Genomic DNA, 23,202 nt, shown 5'->3' on the forward strand with positions numbered 1-23,202 from the left:
TGTGTCCCTGTCGCCCACAGCGCCCCCTGCAGGCCGCTTCCACCTCTGACGACTACAAAGCTCGAGCTCCGTTCGTCTGCAGCGGCTCGCCTCCTCTTCCCTGCTGCGGTGCGGTGCGGTGCGGTGCGGGGTCTTCAGTCCGTCTCTGCATCTTCTCCTTCTTCTTCTTCTCCTCATCATTATTATTGTTATTATTATTATTGCTTCTCCACAAAATGATCCCGAGCATCACGTCCTGCGGGAAAGCGTTGCGGTGTCTGCGGGTCCTGCGCAGCCCGAGGATCAGCCCCGCAGCCTCTCGGTGAGTTCCCCGCAAACTTTTAACAACTGTTTACAACTTTCCCTGCACTTTTTTTTTTGTTTTTTTTTAATGCACTCGTCAGGACGGACTTGTAGCTCTCGTCGAGTTTCCGATTATATAAGAGTCTCTGGCGCGTTTCCTGCGAGGAGCACGAGCGCCTGACTCGTCATTTTTCATCTTCAACTTATTTACAGACTAAATCTGACCTATAAAACCATGAAGGAATTAAAAAAAAAAGTGAGGGATAAAAGATTGACGAGGCTCCGAAACGTTGTTATTCCCACGCAGCCGTCTGAATCTGAACCAACAAAGTTTTGCTGCAGAACAAGAACCAAAAAAAAAGCTCCTTTTAAACACAGCAATCCTCTTTCTGGCTGTTTTCTGTTAATTTGTTATGTTTAAATCAGGTCCGTCAATCAGCGTCAACATGCAGGAACCCAGGAAAAGAATAACAAAGCTGTTTGTTTGTGGTCGTTTTGCGTGGTTGTGTTCTTGACCTTTTGTGTTTTTTTATGCGTTTTTTTTAATTCTCTTCTTCTTTCTAATCTGCACAATGGAACATGAATATGCAACATGAATGAAGATTATTTGCGTTCCAGTCTCTGCAGTTACTCATCCGTTTGCACACTGCAAAGAGTCTTGGTGTCTCTTTGCACTAATTTAAAGCTTCTGTGTGTTTTGTTCGTTTGTGTGTCTGCAGTGTCTTCAGTCGACACACAATACCATTGTTAATTCTATATGTACTGTTCACAGTATCTACATCCTCTTGGTATTAATAAGCATAAATAAATATATGTTTCCTGTCTGCTGTCAAAAGTAATTTGACTTTCCCCAAACAAGAACACTCGACTAAGGAATCTGAAATAACTTATCGACTTTCTTTGATGAAACTTTTCGGAAAACATCTGTACAACATCAGTAATAAGGGAGTAATTAAACAAATGCCAGCGCAGCGATTTATCTGTTTAAACTCAATAAATGGTTTTCATTTTTAACTTGTGTTCAAATTGGATCGTAGGTTGTTTTCTTTTTTTAAGTTTGCCATGAGAATAACGTGCATTTTCCTTGGCATTTTTTGTAATCTGATGCCAGAGTGCAGGAAATGAGAGTGGAGGTCAGGAAAGAGTCGAATCTGATTTGGACCAGGAAGCTTTGTGATCTTAACTCTTCCACATGCAGGCGACACGAGCAAGGTGGCGTCTGAAAACAGTCTCGACTCCTGAATCAGCGCGTTAATTTGAGATGACCTTTGACCTCGTGGATAGAGTAGTGTGTCATCTGCATAGTGGTGAAAACCTGTTTATTTGTGGCACGTTTAGGTCTGACCAGTGAAAACATTCAGTGAGATTTTTTTGCCGATAATAGATGCAAGAAAACAATGTTGAAATATGAGATTTTAAGATAAAAACAGGTTAGATTGAGGTAAGAGGTGAAAGAGCTTTAACATTCAGGTCAAAACGGAACCCTAAACGTAATTTTTTTAATGCACTTTTTAATCAGATTAATCACAAGGTTGCTGTAGATCAATTTGGATTAATCATGATTAAATCTTCATTTATTTTTTAATCTACATTAATCACGTTTTGTTTTGCATGAGCAGAGAGAAGAAAGACGGGAAAATAATGGTTTTTACACTTGAATAGTTCATGTTAACGTGGAATCAGATTAATTATGGATTAATGTACATCAATGCATTGATTCTGACAGACCTTTTTTTAATAAAGTAAAACAAAATACACAAAAACATTAATGTACTATTTCATATTTTTAAGCTGATGCTACTAATGCTGTTCCAAATTAAAACTGAACCATGAACTTTACATCCACTAGTGTTGGTGAGATTAATCAACACTGCCTCCATGTTTTCTGTCTGATAATCATGATTTTAACCAAATACCGTCCATTTATTAATGTCAGGATTTCTACTACTATGATGGCGTTCGTATGACGTCGTGTGAAGGCAATACATTTGAACAATTTGTACATTTTAAAGGTAATAATTTGCCACGGTCCAGTCGGCATCCAGTTCCGTGAGCACCATGTCCTGGCGTGGTTTGTAAACGTCTCCACCGTCCCCCAGGTCCCTCCACGTGGACAACCCGCCCATCGTCCCCACGCTCACCACCAGCTACGTCCACGGCACGTCCAACACGCCGCTGCTCCACTGCACCGTGGGAGAGCTGCTGCTGAAGACGGTGGAGCGGCAGCCCGACAAAGAGGCCCTGGTTTTCGTGGAGGACGGGATCCGCAAGACCTTCGCCGAGTTCCTGCAAGATGTGAGTCGATAACCTAAAAGCAAAACTGCTCACTGACTTTCATTCATTTGTCCGGTGGGCTGCTTGAGCAGCTTTTTTCTTTTTTTTAACCAATAACATGTATCATAATCTTTAAATGAATTAATCACAGTTTTTTAAATTAATCACATTTATCTTTTTATTTTTTGTTTTTCCACTGATCCAATTAAAATTAAGAATTAAAAGGGTCATTTAATCTAATCTGGGTTGGTATCAGGAAAAAGAAGGAAAACAATAATGAAGATAACATCCAACGAGCCCAGTTCTGCTTCTCCGTCCTTCATTAATGTCCACGGTTGTCCGTTTGTCTCTTCCCATCCTTAAGTGAGAAACTTAATTGGGGACGCCGATACATCAGTCAATAAAACAGAAGAACAACAGGCAAATAAGAAAGTAGAACAAACAAACAAAACAAAACAAAAAAGACCCCACAAAATAAAACCAAAATTTGGACGGGTAAATAAAGACATCGATGACACACATTTATCTTTCTTACATTAAATTCTATCTTTATGGATTTGCAGAGAATTAATGCAAAGGGCATGGAAGTGTGGGTGTGTCCTTGCAGCTCACGTGTGCTAAGGTGGACTTTCCCCATCGCCATAGCAACGAATGATTGAATCACACTGACTGTGTGAAGGGAGTGTCGCAGGTCAGCAGCGTTGACCCGCTGAGGTCCAGCGTGACGGGAACCCAGTGAACTGCTGCCGTCGACCGTGAAACCTTATCCTCTGTTCCTCTGTGGGGCGGCGCCCCCTGTGGTGAGAAGCCTCACCTTCGTCCCCGGTGCCCTGCCAGGTCTTCACTTATGCCCGTGTGTGTGTGTGTGTGTGTCTGCATGTGTGAGTGTGTGTTCGTTTGCTTTTGAATCATCTATGTTATCTTTGCACTGTTTCTAAATCTTGTTAAAGCACTTTGTGTTACTTCATTGTATAAAAAGTGCTATACAAATAGAGTTGATTGATTGATTGATAAGTGTGTTGACTGCATCAAGGGTGAGGTCGCGTTGTACCGCCGGCAGACACCCTCGGCTATTTCCACAGTCAATCAGTAAAAAACATTGAACTTCACCTTCAAGTGGTGTTTGTTACATTTATTTCTTTTTTTCCCCCCGTCGCTCCCACATGTCTTGAATGAGAGGGTGAAAGTGACGCGTCGCGGCAGGAAATACGCCTGAAACGTACTTTCAGGACTACTGAACGTGTCTTTAAATGAGTCAAGAAGAGTTGGAACCGTGGCAAACTCACTAATCCCGTTCAGTGACGTTGTGCAGGTCTGTGGCGCGTTCATTTCCCGCTCCGCTGGTTCGGGCTGGACGCCGTCTGGTTCACAGGCGCCGCCAAATCACTGATCGCGTTATTGTGATGGTGAATCATGAACTGACCGTCGCTCATTCAATGACCTTGTCTGTCTGGACGCTCGTCACGCTCCCTCCCGGTTCGTCTTCTGGTCCGTTTCTTCAGCTCGTTGCCTCGTAGACGTGTGAGGACGGCGATGTTCACTTTGCTCTCTGCACTTTAGAATCTCTGACCAACATCCAATAATGTCAAGTATTGCACTAAACACATGGTTAAGTAAGGAATCCAGGAGGGATTTGGTTTTTCAAGAAACGGTGCTCTTTTGCTATATGGCAATGAAAATAACATTTTGGCCCCAGTTCCTACAATGTTTAGGTATATATTGACTATTCTGATGCATTTTCTTTTTGTAATTAACTTTTTATTTGGAAAACACATGGATAGACACCGTTTCTCTTGTACAATTTTACAGTATCCTTGGACCTATCCTTATTGTCTTTCATTAAATAAAATGAACAGAGAACGAACAGAAACCAATAACGAAGAAGAGTCCAAGTATCTCAGTCCACACCGTCCTCCCGAGTTCTCCATTTTCTCAATGATGATTGAAAAAAAGAAAAAAAGGAAAGAAAGGAAGGAAAGAAAAAAAAAACAAAAAGGGGGGGGGGGGCTCATCTCCTCATTATGCTTTTATCACCTGAGACAAACATCCACACACATTTCTTTTTAAAATGTTGGCACACCTAATAGGATATCAATTGAAATCTGATCTCACTGTTTTTACATATGCTGTCCATTTAGACCAAATCTTATCAAATTTGTCTTTTTGCTATTGCGATGCATTTTCAACATATTGTGCAGGATCGGATCTCACTGGAATCACAATGTTTCTGTTGAGGCGACGGCGTCGATGTCGGGAAGCAGCTTGGCTGTAATCTGACTAATCCACCGGACGTGTAATTTAATCTCCCTCTTGGTTCTGTCCAGATCATTTTGGAGGTGAGATACGACGAGGTCACGAGACGTGTGGTTAGATCGAGCAGTTTAACGGATCCGTCACTGCAGAAGTCAGAAGTGTGAAAGGCCTTATCTTATATAAGCCTATGTAGACAATCACGTGGTCACATGAGCGATTCGTGAGCATCCAAAAGTCAGGAGAAGCAGAAGAGGCATGGATCAGCGCGAAGTATGTAATGGAAGAAGCAGGTATCGGTACGTTTCCATTGCTGACACCGTCTGCGTCCCTGCAGGTGGACCAGGCTGCCGCCGGGCTGCTGGCGATCGGGCTGACGAAAGGCGACCGCCTCGGCATGTGGGGACCGAACACGTACGAATGGGTGCTGTTCCAGTTCGCCACGGCCAGAGTCGGAATTATCTTGGTGAGACGAAGGTGGTGCACAAAGACCGCGCTGCTATTTTGACAGTGTGTTTGCTCATGTCGGAGGCCGAGTTCGCGTGAACCGCTCACACGGCGCGGAGAATCAAAGCATCTTGGCCAAACAGGAAATAGATACACGAATAAATAATCCTGCAGAGTTTCTCAATGTCAAACACCATCACACAACTTTACATCTCATTCACCTTGCTCATAAAACTTCTCACAAATCTCACACCATTTTTTGCACTGTGACAGGATTAATGCCATGATGTGTCGCCACCCTACAATCGTATTATTATTATTATTTGTATTTTTTTTATTCATTCCAATGTGCTTTTATAGAGAAAATAGAAAAGCCCAACATATCCACATGAGCAAGCAGATGTGTTTGCGACTGTGGAAAGGAAAAACTCCCCCCAGCGTGGAGACTTCGGCCGGTGGGGCCACGCCGTCGTCTGATTGGCCGGCCGCCTCGTCGTCAATGACACACGTGACCATAGAAGGGTGTCAGTTTGTCAACCAACCAAAATCCAGAGCGTCTGAAACTAAACTGAAGATTTAGTCCAGATTTATTGAGTTTTTGACGAGCCGTTTTTAAAGACATCCAAACTCTGATCCAAACTCTGATAGTTTAACTGATAGACGATAATGTGTCCGCTGCTACCCAAGCGCTATCAAGGCCTTAAGAAAGTCTCCGCCTTGCTTCTATTAGAACATCGAACTGCTCTTATTGTCCAAACTAAATATGAGCTGCTAATTGAGTCGCAAACGATATTATAGTTCTTTTAATCAGCCTTCTCGCCGTCCCCCTCAGGTGGCCGTCAACCCGGCGTACCAGGTGCAGGAGGTGGAGTTTGCTTTGCAGAAGGTGGGTTGTTTCTACGCTCCCTGAAAAGTCGAGACCGTCCAACACGAGGGCCGACCCCGCGAATCCTCCTTTTTCCTTGCAGGTCGGCTGTAAAGCCATCGTCTGTCCGGTGGAGTTCAGAACCCAGAAGTACTGTGACATGCTGAGGAAGATCTGTCCGGACATCGAAAAGACCACCCCGGGAAACATCCGGAGCCCCAGGTACAGGCCGCCAACCCGCCAGAGGGTCATGTGTCCGTTCAGGAGGAGGGGCACACGGCTCTTATCTGGCACACTGACCCCGCCGGGGCTGACGATCAATAACACAAAGCCATTTTTAGCTCATTTTAGATGGGAATTTTGAACTCCAGGCAACGTGCAAATGTTGTCGGCAGAACGTTTCTGTCTGAGGGAAACGTTTCCATTAGGATTGCGCAATAATTCACCCGTCGTCACGATTTCAGTATCGCACTGCCTCCAGTTATGCCGTCGGTTCTATTTGTGTTGAGTAAAGTTTATGTTCCAAAGTTCAGTCTTGATTTTTGGCAGTAGGTTTAAAAGTTTAAAGGTTTAAAGGCACTAAAACGTGACTGAAGTAGCCCCCAAACGCTGCCGGGAGAAACACGATGGATAAAGAACGCGATGCACCTCATGCCGTTCCGCTCCAAGGAGTTTGTTAACGTGAACTAAATCTGTGCAAATATGTGAAATATACTCTTTTCCCCAAACAAACGGAATACGCCTCCAGACATTTGGCAGAAAGGTTGGAATTGATGCAGGCTTTAGGTTCAGAAGGTTCCCGACGGGGTGTTTCTCTTCTGTTTGTTCACTGTGTTTTGCGTTGCAGTGGTAAGAAGTTAAAAAAAAAAAAAAACCCCACTGTCGGCCGTGTCCTTTTTTAACCGCACCGCTCCTCTGAGCCTCTTCAGGCGGCTGTTTCCTGCCGCGGCGCGGCACTTTCAGTGAACTTTGACCCACTTTCCTTCAACCCTGCTTCCCCCCCCCCCCTTCCAGACTGCCAGAGCTCCGCTCCGTCATCGTCCTGGGGAGCCGGCAGCCAGGAATGTTCCACCTCGAGGACGTGATGCAGGCGGGGACGAGCCAGCACACGAAGCAGCTGCAGGAGATCCAGAAGACGCTGTCGTTCGACGACCCCATTAACATCCAGTTCACCTCGGTAACCCCCCCCCCCCTCCACCCCCACCCCCAAACCGACGGCCAAACCCTGACACATTCCTCTTTCAACAATGGCTTTGCTGTTGCTCCGTGTTCTCCACTGCAGCCTTCACAAGAGAAACTAATGTACATAATGTTTGGGGGGGGGGGCGTGGCTGCTATTTGATATGCAATGAATTTGAGACTGGCAGGGATTACAGAGTAATGTAGATGCTTGGCGTTCGTCCTGGGAGCCTGTGTACCTGTCAGGTATGAACAGCAACCACTTAACCTATCAAGTAGCATACGACGGGGAAATACCTGCTTCTATTTCTAAAAGCCGTTCTTGTTCAATCACAGGTTCGTATGAGAGCGACGGCTCTTTAAATGATGCACACACAAGGAAAAGCTGCAACACACCGTGCAACTTATATTTAGAAGCGTCTTAAATGTCCCCCCCAAAAAAACTTTTAACACACCAGAAAAGCCTCTGTCACCACTGGATATCTGCATTATTCACAGGATGTCAATAACTCGGACTCGTCTTTTTTTTTTAAATTTTAAACGTTATTTTTCTTTCAGGGGACGACCGGCGCCCCGAAAGGCGCCACCTTAACCCACCACAACATCACCAACAACTCCTACTTCGTGGGTAGAAGAATGGGGTACGACTGGAGGGTGAGCTGCATTTCCTACCCTCCCCGACTCTCCTCACCAAGAAGTTGAAACGACCAATGAGCCTGTCTCGCCCCCCCCCCTTTTACAGGACTGCCGCGTCTGTCTGCCGGTGCCCATGTACCACTGCTTCGGCTCGGTGGGCGGCGGCATGTGCCTGGTGGCGCACGGCGTCTCGCTGGTCTACCCGTCGGCGGGCTACAGTGGGAAAGCCAACCTGGAAGCCGTGGAGAAAGAACGGTAGCGGAGACTTTATTCTGAAAGGGTTAAATCAAAGTTTAAGACACGGGGGATCTCAGGTGTTGCGTAAAGAAAGATGAAAGGGGGAATGTTGACGGAGAAAATTTGCTTTTATATCCTGTAGCAAGCGACCTTCTCACCTAAATTAAAGTTTGTTTATTTATATGTTATGTAATTACAGTATGTCCACTGGTACAAAAGACATTTCTTTGGGCCTTTTATTTTATTATTTTATGTTTAACAAGTCATCAGATAAGTCGAATTTCTTCATTGATAAAACATTTTTCTCACAGAGGATTTGAGGAGTTTCTGGGCCGGTGCTTGATTTGTGCTCGTTTTCAAAAGGATGAAAGCAGAATGATCAAAGCATCGCTATATTTCTGTTCCCCATTAAAAGAGAAACAACTCTCACCTGGCATGCGACAAATGAAGTTTAGTCTCATTTACTTTTATGAATATAACAACTTTTTTGTTATCTGGACGCGATCAGATGGCAGCGATTAGATGTTCCTTCATTTCTCTGAACATTAACTGGAGCTGCTGGCAGGTATTCAGGTCAAAGGTGAAGCACTCCGAGTGCTTTGTTGATAAGATGTAAGACCGCCGGTTTTTCCAGTTTGACTTCTGGATTATTTTAAGAGAAGACGTGAAATCTGAGGGGAGCGGTGAGCTGCACGCTGTAACTGCAGGTTATGGTTTAACAAATGACATGAATCAAAGGTTAGCGCGTGATGTGAAACAAGGCAGGACTGGTTAAAGCAGAATCCGTTTTGATTTCAATCCAAAACTGGTTTAAATCAAAGTCACTGTTCAAGCTACTTCTTTTTTTTTTTTCCACTTTGCATTTAAAAACAAAAAAATTATTTACATCCCGTGTCGCTATACAATCAATATGGCTCATGACAGTGACTCTAATACTGCTCATAGTACTGTTATGACAGTTATAGTAATTATAGAACTATTGAAGTTTCACTTCCTCTGCGTAAAGGTGACACTAGTAACTAGTAGCTTCACCAGTGACAGTAGTAATTACAGTGATGGCATTAAGACTGCTCAGAAAATATCTATATAAACTAAATAAACTGGTACCCGTAGTGATTTTAGTATTAGGAGTGATGGTTTATAATAATCATGCTGGTAATATAATATAATGGCAGAGGACAGTAACTCTGATTGTCAAGAATATCTGGACGGAGTTGTGGAGCTGGAAAAGAAAGTTTAAAAAATGGTAACGAGGTTTGAGCGCTGATTATAATAATAATAATAATAATAATAATAATGATAGTGATAATAATAATGATAATAGTAATGATAGTGATAATAATAATAACGATAATGATAATAAGAATAATGATAATAAGAATAATAATAATAACGATAATGATAATAACAAGAATAATGATAATGATCATAACAATAATAACAACAACAACAATAATAATAATGATGATAATAATAATAACAACAGCAATAATAATAATAATAATAATGCATAGGTTTTCAGGACACTCAAAGACACTTTACATTTCATTATTCATTCTTTACGTCTGTAGGGTTCAGTGCATTGCTCAAGGACACTTTGGCATGTCAGCAGGCAGAGATGGGAATCAAACCTGCAACCTTGAAAATTGGGAGACGACCGCTCTACTGTTGTGTTTCTACTTTATCAAAAACATCTCAATACATTGATCTGCTTTTTTTTTCTCTGGGTAACAAATCTCAAACATTTAGATTCTAAAGGAAAAGTGCCTTCGTCCTTTATCCTCCATGTGATTTGATTTATTATTCATTATTTATTGAGAGTCGAAGCAGCCGTTTCCACAGCGTCTGTACATGTGCATGAGTCCCGCAGAGTCCCGGACGTTTCCTCCGTCTCTCCTTCAGGTGCACCATCATCTACGGGACCCCCACCATGTACGTGGACATGATCAACCAGCCGGACGCCGCCAAGTACGACTTGTCCTCACTGCAAATAGGTCCGGGAGCCAAATTCAACGCTTTGATTCTCAATCACGTCCCGTTTTTTTTTTTTTTTTCTGTTTTCTCATCCGCTGCTGATTTCCGTCGTTTCAGGCGTCATGGCCGGTGCGCCGTGTCCGCCAGGCCTCGTACAGCAGATCATAGATGTGATGGGCGTCCAGGGCATCACGGTGAGTTCACGTCTTATCGGAGTCACGCTAGCGATCGTCACACTGCAAATAACAATGTGACTTTTACACTTGAATACAATATATTATGGGCTTTTTGCACTAGCTAGCCCATGGAAATGGACAATAATGAAACAAGATGAGAAAATACTTCATTTCCTGCAGCTGCATCGACACAGCATGTATAGATTTATTTTAAGATTTAAAAACTGCAGTGTTATTGATTGGAAACGACCTGTAACCCATGACGATGGTGTAATAACAATATTATTAAACAAAATAATGCAAGAAATAATTCTTAATCTAATCGGGTATCCTGAAACAGACTCATGTTGTCTTGAATATAATGTTTATTCGCTTGTTTACTGAGTTAGTTCCACAGTTTTCATCCTCCTCATCTTTGAATATATATATATATATATATATATAAAACGCACAAAAAAACCCTGCGAAACTTTAAAGGTTTGATTGGTGCAGTTCCGGCTGTGACCACTAGGTGGAGACGACTCACCAGAATTAGCCCCTTTAAATCCTTTCTCTCCTTCAGTGCAGATTTGAATAATAATAAGACACAAACTCCAGAATGATTTTTGTAAAAGGTTTATTAGTTGTGAGCTCCAAAAGTCCAGGTTATGTTAAAAAATAATGCTGAGTCACCATTAGATCTACGCTTCAGAAGTGTCGCCAGCTGCTTTTCATCCTTTTCAGAATAAAATAACCTGGCGTTCGTTTCAGCAGTGATAGAAGTCGATCAGATGGATTCTGTTTAATAGCGCTTTATAGAGAGAAGGTGATACACAAGGAGGTGCAGGTTAATGTTTGTACCATAAAGCTGTGAAATATTTTAAGGAAACTGGGAATTTTGCTCATTTTTGAATGTTTTGTTTTGTTTTTCTTGCTCATAAACTTGTTGATCTCAAAGGAATGGATCATTTCGCCACGGCAGCGAAGGTTGTTTGTCTTTTCCTTTGCATGCTAGGAAACAGAAAAGTAAAAATGCAGCGATTGTTAAAAATATAAAAAAATAATTTGTCCTGTGGTTTCAGCCATTGATTTCATCATGGAACTTTTTTACGTGGTTGTTTGGCCTTGAACTGCCGCTTTATGCTTTAGATTTTGGAATAAATGTATGAAAACGGAGGACATCTGGACGAGTGATGGGGGTCGATGACGCCGGTGGGTTAGCGGTGCTGCATGTCGTCATAGTCGGACTCCTCCTGCCTGAAAAAGTCGGAAAAAAAAACCTAAAAAAAACTGTGAAATCAAAGAGGCAAGGACCAAAACTGATCCAAACCCACAGAGAGACGGAGAGAAAACCCAGAGACGAGGCATTCCATTGCACTCAACGCTATTAGAACTGCAGAAGGACAGTTTTGTGTCTCATTGCAGCCGCGACTGATGATTCTAACATATCAGCTTTTGAAAATACGTCGTGTGACTCTTGTGAGAGACAGCAGGAGGCTCGGCGTCTACAAAAAATCCCATTAAATCAGATTTTTTTTTCGAAAGAAATCTGATTTAATGGGAATAAAACGGTGTGAAAGAGTGTCTAAATGTGTCATAAACTCAATTCTTCAAGATAATTTGACCTGTTTAAACGACGCATTGGTTTTCCTATTGATTCCCATTCTATTCTCTAATACGGTGTTTTTCAACCTTTTTTGAGCCAAGACACACTTTTTTCTTTGGAACAATCTGGAGGCACACCACCACCCGAAAATGGTAAAATGTAAAACTCTGTAGCCTCTATTAACAATATAAAGTCTTTCTCATCAAAGTTTTATCAACAGGAAGCAAATAAATACAGAAAAAAAGTATTTCCCAATTTCTTTTTTTAATAGTGCCTCCCTCAGTGTGAAACCTGGACCTGATGGATGAAGAGCTGAGATCCTGGTTCACATTCTTCCTTTTCAAAAACTTCTCCATCACTGTCACTGACACAGTACTTTGATACAAGATGGTAGCAGGAGGTGGAGATGAACCACACTGACGTCTGTCACTTTACATTTCACCGGCAAAGTTCTGTGCTGCCCTCTAGTGGTGAAGAGTATTGTAGCGATCACGGAGTCGGTCGCTGCAGGGCATGATGGGAGTTGTGTTTGTGTTGTGTTTTTGTTCCTTGGTTCAGATAGTTAATTATTTCGTCTAGTTTGGTTTGTTGGATGTTGGTGTGCAACCATGAGTGAGGAATGTGTTGTGTGTAGTTTCATCTTGTTATGACGTTCTGGTTGTGTGTGTTTATGTCAAAATAAAAGCCTCTGGTGTTCAGCTGGCAGGAAAGAATCTCAACTTAGAGCAATTCTTCCGTGGCGCTCGCCACAGTATTAATACATGATTACTCTGCACACTGCTCTGACAGCTGACAGTGGCTGTGAGAGCAAATGTTTTTTTCGAAAAAATGTGAAATTGGATAATTTCCCACGGCTCACCTGACTATAACTCCCAGTGTGCTGCGGGAATAATGACTGAGGCGGCCACGTCTGCAGCTTTTATATGTAAAGTTGCCCCGATCCTGGTTATCCTATCACATTTAACCTCCCAGTCGTGGCGCGTCGGCGTGTTCGTCCCCTCGCCTCCTACCTGCATCGGGTGTCAGCTTTCAGAGGCGGGTGCCCTTCTTGGCCCTCCTGGCCTTCGCCCTGCAGCCGCCGAGGGCCGGACTGTCCCGCACCTGTTTGCCCCTCTGCGCCGGTGGAGACGCACACGCGGCGTCCGGACGGGTCCGGCTGGCGTCCAGCCACCTGCGGGGACACGAGGGACACTGGTCGGTCGTTTCACTCGCTAGGGGGGGCGTCGGTCGGTCAGTAGTGTGTCGTCGGACCTGCGCAGCGGCGCCAGCTGACACGTGCAGCTCCAGGGGTTGTTGGCCAGCGTCAGGTTGGCGACGGTGCTCAAGTCCAGGCTTTTGGGAAGAAACCTCAGCTTGTTGTTGTCCAGGTGGAGCGACTTGACGGCGGTGACGCCGGCGAACGCCCCGTCTGAGAACTGGAGGGGGAGAAGAGAAGCTGCTTAAGAAAATAAAACATTTTTCAACCACACTGGCGTTTCCGCGAGATCTAGTCAGGTGAGCCGTGGGAAATTATCCAATTTCACATTTTTTTTCTAAAAAACATTTGCTCTCACAGCCGACAGTGTGTTGCAGAGTAATCATGTATAAATACTCTTCACCACTAGAGGGCAGCACAGAACTTTGCCGGTGAAATGTAAAGTGACAGACGTCAGTGTGGTTCATCTCCACCTCCTGCTACCATCTTGTATCAAAATACTGTGTCAGTGACAGTGATGGAGAAGTTTTTGAAAACCAGGATCTCAGCTCTTCATCCATCAGGTCCAGGTTTCACACTGAGGGAGTCACTATTAAAAAAAAGAAATTTCTTCTGTATTTATTTGATTCCTGTTGATAAAACTTTGATGAGAATGACTTTATATTGTTAACATAGGCTACAAAGTTTCACATTTTAACATTTCCGGGTGGTGGTGGTGTGCCTCCAGAGTTTTCCAAAGAAAAAAGTGCACCTTGGCTCAAAAGAGGTTGAAGAACTCTGCATTACAGGCTTGTTAAAATCTCCGTCCTGCTAGCATAGGCGGAGTTTTATTCACACGTCACACGGTGACGGTGTCACAGTCCGTCAGTCCTGGGAAGACGGTCGTTGGATGCGTCCTTCTTAAAGACGCTGTCGTCCTCGCTCAGCCTCCACCTGGACGTGGGACAGACACAAAGTGAGGGAAGGAAAGCCTCGTCTCGTCCTCCTGTGTCAACACCGAGGCTCACTGGCCTCTTTCTTCCCGCTCCGCTTCGTGACCCACTGCCACGGTGCTAAAAGCTTCGCCGAGGTGCGACCTGAACCCGCCTGCGTCGGGGTTTTTTTTTTTTTTTTTTTTTTGTCGGACGGCGGATGGGAGAGCGGCCCGGCAGTTTTATTTGGATTCTGCAAGGCGGCGAGGCCGTCTTGGAAATTTCCACTGCGAAAGCGGCGAGCCTGCAGTATCCTGAAGCGATGGAAAGGTGGGACGACGTCCAGCGAGGGGACCGAAGGCGTTTTCACCCTCTCGGCCGCGTCCCTCTGCCAGGAAGGCTCGCTAAAGGGCCCGATTGTCCATTCACCCCGGGGGCCGGTGGCGAGCTAAAAATACCGCCCTTCATGCAGCGTGGAACACCCTGCCCCTGTTTACCTGCGTCCTCAACCCCTCCTGACCTGTTTACGGGAAACACACCTCGCTGGAAATAACACGCGTGTAATAATTAGACTCAGACATGCTTGGCCGAGGTCCAGCAAACAAAAACACCCCAAAAATACCGGCGTTTGGCCGGAAAAGGGCTCGGTCTGTCCGGCCTCCCGCCGCTTCCTACCCGGCTCCGGCGTGCGAAGTTTGTTGTTTTACAGTTTCACCCCCCCTCTCTCTCTCTCATCGCTCATGAGCACAGGTACGCTCAAATATCAGATTAACCTCGAGGCACGAGGCGAACGTGCGCCGAAGAATGTGGGAGCGGCGGGTCGGTACTGGACACACGACGAGGGGACGTCTGGTCTTCTTACGCCTCCAGCTCAGACGTTAAAGACGTTAAAGTTCAGGCGTTAAGTGTCTTTCCAGGTTGGACTCACACTGTCGTGTGCTTCTGTGGTGCCTCCAGGCTCTTTTATTTCCAGGTTTCCATGCCTTTACTTCAACATCAGACTTATAAGCTTTTGGAAACTTAAGCGAGGAACCTCAAGGGCTCCGGCTTCGTTCAAAGTTGGCGTCTAAACTTCCAAAACTTCAACTCCGGTTTTTGTATATTTGGTGACTTTCCTTCAAAACCACCGGTGCTTCTTGAGTTCCGGCCGGAAGACCGTGAAGCTAATCCCGACAAGCGTTTAGATTTAAATGACTATTAAAGTCCTAGTGAAATGAAAATTCGACCTCCAAAACACTCTGGCTGTCGCTTCTGGGGACATTTTTTATGCTAACTGGCTGAAGGGAAAAAGGTTAAAACACGGCAATCTGCGAGAAAATAGCCGATAAACAGCTATTTCCGCTGCTGGGCGGAGCTTCTGACAATAATAGAGTGACATCACGAGTTGTGCACACGCCCAAGTTGTGTTTACATTATGGAGGATCAGAGTTTTGACCACGAAGAGGCTGAATTTAAAGATATTTCATCATCATGGTCATTTGAAGAAGACACAGAAGGTGGTTCTGCCATCGGTGACCCCGTCTGGAACATGTTTGAGGAAGCAGAAGACGCTTCGTCCTCCATTCGTCCTCGTCTCCTCGCCTCAGCAGCCGCCAGTTTTCACCTTTGAGGCTTTGAGGCTTTGAGGCTCCTGACTTTTGGCAGAACGACTCGGCTTCCTGGATCCAACACGTCGAAGCGCTTTTCTGACTGTGGAATCACCGAAGATGAGTCCATGTATTACTTGATCGTCTACGAGCTGCCTAAGCTAGCGGCTCCCGCTAGCCGCTAGCCGCGTGAGCTAGCCGCTTCCACCACCCGTGCTCCTTTTCTCCTCTCTCTGTCTCTTCCAGGCTCAATCTTTCATCAAGGCTCATAAAACGCCAACTATAACTTCAAAACACTGTAAAAACTTGGATATTTAAGAGGGAAACAAGCCGATATAAACACAACAGATCGAGATCTGCACAACTCGTGACGTCACGCCCACGAAGAAGAAGGATTCCCCCGACTTCCTCGGCTGGAGATTCAAAATTCAAATAACTTTGTTATGCGACAACAGTGGTGGGGCAGAGTCGGAGGAACCTTAGAAGTAGTACCCCAACTATCGTTTTTTACAAAGTAGTGTGTTACATTTCACTGGGACTTTTAAGTTTTGCTCACTTCCCTTTTTAAAATAAAACCTTAAAATGTTCCTCGACGCTCTTTGCGTGAACGTTTGGTTGTTGGTAGTTCTACGTGCAGTAAAGACGCTTCAGCTTCGCTCAGTCCTCTCCTGGAAACCAGCTGGAAATACAGCCGCTGCTTGTTGTTGTCAGATAATCCTGATTTTAATCGTCAGGTTCGACGGTCTGAGTGGAAGAATCTGTTGGCACGTGTGCACATGTGTGAAAAATACCTGCTGGTTTTGCGGCTGGTGGTGAGCTGCACACGTTACATATATACTCGTTCATTCACAACCCGAAACATGAGCAAACATTCAAACAGGCATCCAAAGACTCCGGGATGATATAACTCTGGTTTTCTATGGTTTGGGGGGGAAGGAAAAAAAAAAGGAGCTTTTTTTAGGGACGGAGGCTTAAAATATTCACACGTGTCAGACTTACTTTACATTTATAAGCTTTTAACCCGAACAAATCGAAATTTTAAGCCAAATAAGATTTTATTTCATCGAGGAAATCGTTAAAAACAAACATACAAAGAGCCTTTTGCAAAGTATTTACCTACTTTTAAAAACTTTGAATTTTTCAACGGGATTTTCTCTCGATATATTAATATTATATTTAATTGAATTGCATTCCCGATATCTCATTTATGAAGTAATTTTACATGAACGGTGTCATTAGTCCAACAGACTGAAACGTTAAAACTGCACAGAAAGACGCTGCAGATGAAACAAAACAAACCATCAAACTTTAGATTATTGAAGTCATTGAAGCCATGCAACAACAAAAAAAATGCAAATATCTGAATGGAAGTCGTGGATTAGTTTACAACAAGAGTATTTAATATTGACCAGTCGGGTTCTTTACATGACTCGAAGTAGGTTTGTTTCTTTATTTACTTGTTTTAAATGAAAGAAAAACAAAATCACACTTTAAGTTGAACTTGAAGTTTTAGAATCATGCAGGTTAAAAAAAAAAGTGTGTTTGTTTTGTTTGGATGCTTTTTTTTTTTTCTCCTTTATTAAATTATTTAGCATCGACTTCATGAGATGTGGTTAAATATTTGCAGTATTGCAGAGTTTTTAAAAAGTCAAACCCTGTGTAAACTTGCAGGCTCCCGTCAAGCTCAGTCGATTTAGAATTTTGCCAATCTTAAAAGAGCTTAAAAGAGCTTAAAAGAGCTTAAAAGACCTTAAAAGACCTTAAAAGAGATGAAAGGAGCTTAAAAGAGCTGTGAGGCGACTGTGAGGAGGAGGAGGACCGTCCACTGACCTTCTCCAGACCCATGTTGTCCAGGTGGAGCTTCTCCACGTAGCGCCCGAAGCTCTGGAAGGCGTTGTCCGGGATGCTCCTCATGGGGTTCCCCCCCAGCGTCAGCTCCTCCACCACCCGCAGGCTGCTCATGGCGGCGCCGGGGTAGCTGGCCATGCGGTTGCGGTCCAGGTGCAGGATGGCCAGGTTCTCCACCTCGTCCAGGGAGCCCGGCTGCAGCCAGCCCAGCTCGTTGCCGCTCATGTGCAGCCAGCGCAGGTCCCGGGCGCCGGCGAACGTCCCCGCCCGCAGCTCGCGCAGCCGGTTGTCGTTGAGCTGCAGGACGAAGAGGTTGCCCATGGGCGAGAAGGTGCCCTTGTGCAGCTCGGCGATGCGGTTGCCGTCCAGGTAGAGGTAGGTGAGCTGGGCCAGGTCCTCGAAGGCGCCGGGCCGGATGCTGCTGATCTCGTTGTGGGACAGGTAGAGGTAGACCAGCTTCTTCAGCCCCTTGAAGGCGTGCGAGCCGATCTCGCGCAGCTGGCAGTGCTGCATGTGCAGCGACACCAGGCCGCGGCTGTCGCCGAAGGCGCCGGTGGGGACGGCGCCCAGGCCGTTCCTCTGCAGGTTCAGCAGCCGCGTGGCCTCCGACACCCGCGGCACCTTCTTCAGCCCCACGCCGTCGCAGATGACGTGCTGCAGGTCGCCGTGGCAGTGGCACAGCGGGGGGCACTGGCCCGGGGCGCCCTGCACGGCGGGGCCCAGCACCAGGAGGCAGGTCCCCAGCAGCAGCCGGCTCACGCAGCGCATCCCGAATCCCCACCAGAGCACCGGCAGAGAAATCCTGAGAGAGAGAGAGAGAGAGGGGCAGAGACGACAGGACGCCGAGTGAAGTGAAGCAGACGGAGCGAGAGGAGGAGGAGCAGGAGGAGGAGAAGGAGGAGGAGGAGGAGGGGGAGGAGGAGGAACACAGCTTTATTTATAACATCGACGGAGACGGAGTGGAGGTCTGCAGGGGGAAGTCAAGTGTCAGCGAGAGTTTAACCCTGAACCAGCAGAACGAATGTCTTTAACCCTTCACTGACTTTGATCTTGAGTTCAAAGAACCTCGCAAAGCGTGTCCTCGACGTCACAGCTGTACGTTCTCGAGCCGTCACTGACCTGTTGTTTTGTTCTGACTTCCGCAAGGACATAAATCAGCTTTTATTTAAAAAAAAATTCAAGACAATGTTGTCATTTTCAATCACCCTGATCCCAGAGCTCCACGTCTGTTCCTCGTACAGTTCTGCCGCCTCGCTGGAGTTCCCTCGCTTCCTCCGATTCCTCTGGTTGTTGTGGTTCCTCGAGTTCCTCTGATTCCTTCTGTTCCCCCTGGTTATTAAGTTTCTTCTGGTTCCAGTTCTTCTTCTCGTAGAGCATCAGTCTGAGATGATCACAGCTGAGGTTCAGGTCACGTCCAGCTTGTTCTTCTTGCTTCTGCCTCCAGAACATTCCATGATGAATCCAGCGATGCCGATTCAAACAGTCTCAGCTCCTCGCTGGACTTTCTCTCTCTTTTTGCATTTTAACGGAGTGAGAAGGTGCGGAGTGTCGATCCGCAGGTGGATTTTCTGGCGGACGCCGCCAGACGTCTCTATTGTCGTTCAGTCTGCGGTTCCTGAGCCGTGGTCCAGAACCTCTAATGGTCTCCAGATGTTCCGATTCCAGTCGCGGCGATCCCGCCATCGTCTGAGGCGTCGGCGCTTTTAACGTGCCGCTTCACATTCCTGCGCCCGTTGGTGTGTCTCGGCGGCGCTGGGACTCCTCGGCTCGCAGGAAGCTTGTCTTCAGGTGCTTCGGTTACCAGATGGATGGATCCACTCGGGGAATGTGGAATCTGGAGTTTGCTTAACAAATCTGACAGTGTGTTGGTGAAGATCCGTCTCCCAGGTAGAATCCGTTCCACCCGAGGTCTCCGAAGTTGTTTCTTCACTGGTTCGTTTGGAATCGATCGGTTGTTCCTGTGGCGGCGAACAAATGTCTGTTCGTCAGTTTTCTGTTGTTTGATTTGAAGTGTGTGTGTTGAAATCATGGTGTGTCTGTGTGTGTGTGTCTCAGATCGGGTACGGCACCACGGAGAACAGCCCCGTGTCCTTCGTCGCCTCGCCGCTGGACAACATGCAGAGGAAGTCCCAGACGGTCGGCTTCATTCTGGAGCATTTGGAGGTACGTCGGTATGAACTCAGGACGACACGGATCAATACACCAATACACCAATAAATACACTAATATAGTACTAATAATAATATGATTTAATATATGACCTGAGTCCCCAGAACACTGAAACACAACAAAACAACTGACAAAAAGACCTAAGAAACACATAAAGTTCCCTCAAAGAGCTGAAATATCTTGAAAATTAGCTAAAAATAGCCACTAAAATGATACAGAATTTTTTTTAAATGGAGGACGACAACAAAGAGACGTCCGTCAACTCCACTGAAACTTTAAAAAAGCCACAAAATGGCCACTAACAGAAGAAATACCTACGAAATGAGACAAATTACCCCAAAAACGCTCAAAGTGGTTGATATAACAATCCACAAATACCCCTCCGACCCCCCCCCCCCCCCCCCCCCCCCCCGACCCCCCCACAGGCTAAAATTGTGAACCCGTCCACGGGGCTGGTGGTCCCGCTGGGGGAGAATGGCGAGATCTGCATCCGAGGCTTCGGTGTCATGTTGGAGTACTGGGGCGAGCCCGAAAGAACCAGCGAGTGCATCGGCAAAGACCGCTGGTACAAAACCGGGTGAGTTACTCTAAAACTGGAGCACATTGACTCACTACACCCTCTAATGGTACTCAGTGGTATTACAACAGAATACCACTAGAGGGTGTAGTAAGTCAACATACTCCGTTTTAACCAGAACACGTTGACTCACTACACCATCTAGTGGTACTCAGTGGTATTACAACAGAATTGACATTGACACTGTTTTAAACCAACATATATACATTTCCGCACGTTGAATTAAATAGTTTTGCTCTGAGGATTTTCACGTCTTTTCGTCGTCTGTCCTCCAGAGACATCGGCAGCTTGGACTCGTACGGCTACCTGCAGATCGAAGGTCGGATCAAGGACATGATCATCCGAGGAGGAGAGAACGTTTACCCAGCGGAGATCGAGAAGTTCCTGCACACCCACCCCAAAGTGATGGAGGCGCAGGTGAGTCTGAACAACACAGCGCCCCCCAGTGGCGACGTGGCAGGACGTCAAAGCTTCAAAGCTTCAAAGCTTCAAAGCTTCTGGGAAGTTTTTGATTTAACTTTGTGCTTGTAGATCGTTTTATTTTCCTTCGTCACGTAATCTAACTTCATTTTTATGCTGATTTATATTTAACGGTTTGGCTTTGTGCTTCAAAACATTTCTTTTTATTAAAATTTTCCTTGTTTCAATTCCATTTTTCTACATCTTGACTTTATAGACTTTTTAACTTGTTTACATGTTTACATGTGTGTTTATCATCTACCTTTCAAAATAATGTGCGTATAATCTGACTGTTTTGTTTATTTGTACTTTTTATTAATATAATTTGGCACCGCCAACCGTTTATATCAAGATAATTGTTTTTTTTTTTCATTTTAAAGTCTGAATGTTTGACCAACTTTTCTAAATATTGGGTTTTTTTTATATTCTGAACACATTAAGGCTTTATTGTTTTTGTGACGGTTTGCTTTTTTTTAAAATTTTGAATATTTTCTTAAGATTTTTTATTATTTTCACTGTCAATACATTGATTTTTTGGAAAATTGTTTAATTTTCGACACAACAATTTCAACACTGCTTCCAGTTACTTAGTTTTTATAAATGTATTTAAAAAAAATTTTCTTTTTTAAGTTTGTCTGTTTGGACCGAACGTCCAGCGTGTCTCTTGACGTTGACCTTTGACCCTCAGGTGGTGGGCGTGGCCGACCCCCGGATGGGGGAGGAGGTGTGCGCCTGCATCAAGCTGGTGGACGGCGAGGAGTGCACGGCGGAGGAAATCAAGGCGTTCTGTAAAGGAGAGGTGGGACGGGAACACAAAAACAAACAAACACACAAACAAACAAAAACAAACAAGACAGTTGATCTGCTGCGTTTCCCTCAGACGAGGTGAAATAACGTGACTCCTCTGCTCTCAGATCTCCCACTTCAAGATCCCCCGATACGTCCAGTTCGTGAGCAGCTACCCGCTCACCGTCACCGGGAAGGTAACCAGGAAGACACGACTTTTATTTTGTCACTTAAATCATGAAGATCAACAGACGACGATGGAGGGAAGGTTCATTTAAAGGGTTATGTTATGTCAAATTAACTCTCCAGCTGTAAGAATCGTCTCCACACCTGGAGCCACGCCCCAAAAAGTGTGTTGCTCCAAGCAGCCAATCAGAAATCAAACCCTATATAGTGTCATCAGGGGGTTTAGCCAAGGCTCCTCCCCCTTTGACTCCTCCCACAATCAGGCAGCTCTGCTCCGGCACATGGCGCCACGAGAGGAAGCCCTTCCTCCTCTTCCCATTATGGGCATGTGTGGGGGCGGAGCCAACCCAGCTCACACAGACACAGCAGATTGTAAATGCAGCTCCTGTGAACTTTGAACACGTTTTTAGACGAGACGGATGTCAAAGTGTTGAAAAGCTGCACTGAGACGTGACGTCTTTTCACAGTCCAGGATTTGAGTCGTCCCTTCGGCCGCCGGGTGATTTTTTGTCGTTTCGAGTCTCGAAGCATCAGAACGTCTGTTGTCGTCGTTTCCTGCAGATCCAGAAACACAAGCTGAGCTCGGAGATGGAGGAGCAGCTCGGACTGAAGCGCAAGTGAAACGCCAGACCGGCCCAGACCCTCAACGATCGGTCTACATCCGCCACAGAAAGTAGTTCCCGAAATCGTCCCAGTCGCAACCAGACATCCTTTTTTCTTTTTTTTAATTCAGATTTTTATACTGAGTTTTTAACCTTGTTACCTGAAACTGACAGAATGTGAATGAAATGATGAACACAGATGGGTTTGTTTTTTTTATTTTACCAAAGGCGAATAAATAACCTTCATGAAGCAGCAGGGGGTGTTTGTTTGCACACACCGCTGTTCCCATTGTGCATATTTCTGGATTAAACGTTTCAGTCGCGCTATTCTTGCAGAAAGTCCCGAAGCTGGAGAACCAGGTCCGCCTGGGTCCACCTGGGTCGGAGGAAATCACTTAAAAACCAAAGGAATGTTGCTTTTCTGAGGTGGAAACGGGTCGCCTCTGTTTCCACAGGCAGGATTTCAATCTGCTCTTGAGTTTCTGCTGAATTACTGCAGCAGGGATGGCGAGACGCCAACATCTTTCTACCGGTAATCCTGCAGTTTTTACTGGACCGAAGTAAAGTTTGCTGAATATTTTTACTTTTTTTTTTTTTTTTTTATATATGAGGCTGTAATGAACTCGTCTCCACAGGAAAGTATTAAAGGTAGGACTGTTTGCACGTTTTCTCTCAAAAGACAACTCGAGGTTAGTAGAAGGTGAGAAAAGGAAGCAGGACAAAGTATTTTAGTTCCGTGTGCACAATGCGGGGGTCTGCGTGACGTCATCGTCTCTAATATAATATCTCTACCTTTAAAACCTCACAATTCCTTTATTAATTCCTGGAGAAATTATTTAGCAACGCAGCAGCAGCAGAATGTTTCTGACAGGAGCAGCGGCAGAGCGCCACCTGCTGGACAACCGTCCAAACAGCGACGTGTTGTCATGATAGCCGCAATGCTAACTTCCCTAGCATCCTTTTTTTTTAACTTTTATT

At 45.2% G+C, this 23,202-nt stretch overlaps 2 protein-coding genes across 3 annotated transcripts; one reads left to right on the forward strand and one right to left on the reverse strand.

The window, feature by feature from the left end:
- Window positions 1–28: 28 nt before the first annotated feature.
- Window positions 29–22,501, forward strand: acsf2 (acyl-CoA synthetase family member 2). The gene is made up of 16 exons (XM_080517586.1): window positions 29–301; window positions 2,382–2,577; window positions 5,144–5,272; window positions 6,086–6,139; window positions 6,222–6,340; window positions 7,133–7,295; window positions 7,856–7,951; window positions 8,040–8,188; window positions 10,073–10,164; window positions 10,262–10,338; window positions 19,501–19,608; window positions 20,040–20,191; window positions 20,467–20,608; window positions 21,339–21,449; window positions 21,565–21,633; window positions 22,184–22,501. Exons 1-16 carry the CDS (start codon window positions 216–218, stop codon window positions 22,241–22,243), a joined length of 1,803 nt encoding a protein of 600 aa, XP_080373712.1. The 5' UTR covers window positions 29–215; the 3' UTR covers window positions 22,244–22,501.
- chad (chondroadherin) lies at window positions 10,920–18,304 on the reverse strand. Of its 2 annotated transcripts, none has more exons than XM_080517588.1 (4): window positions 17,428–18,304; window positions 13,157–13,320; window positions 12,916–13,076; window positions 10,920–11,310 (listed from the first exon to the last, which is right to left on the reverse strand). In XM_080517588.1, exons 1-3 carry the CDS (start codon window positions 18,211–18,213, stop codon window positions 12,935–12,937), a joined length of 1,092 nt encoding a protein of 363 aa, XP_080373714.1. In that variant the 5' UTR covers window positions 18,214–18,304; the 3' UTR covers window positions 10,920–11,310; window positions 12,916–12,934. The 2 variants fall into 2 exon arrangements, with proteins under 2 accessions (XP_080373714.1, XP_080373713.1); XM_080517587.1 differs by having other exon boundaries at window positions 10,920–11,556; window positions 17,428–18,303.
- Window positions 22,502–23,202: the final 701 nt, after the last annotated feature.

Source organism: Blennius ocellaris (assembly GCF_963422515.1).
Source record: "Blennius ocellaris genome assembly, chromosome: 21".
Taxonomy (NCBI): Eukaryota; Metazoa; Chordata; class Actinopteri; order Blenniiformes; family Blenniidae; genus Blennius; species Blennius ocellaris.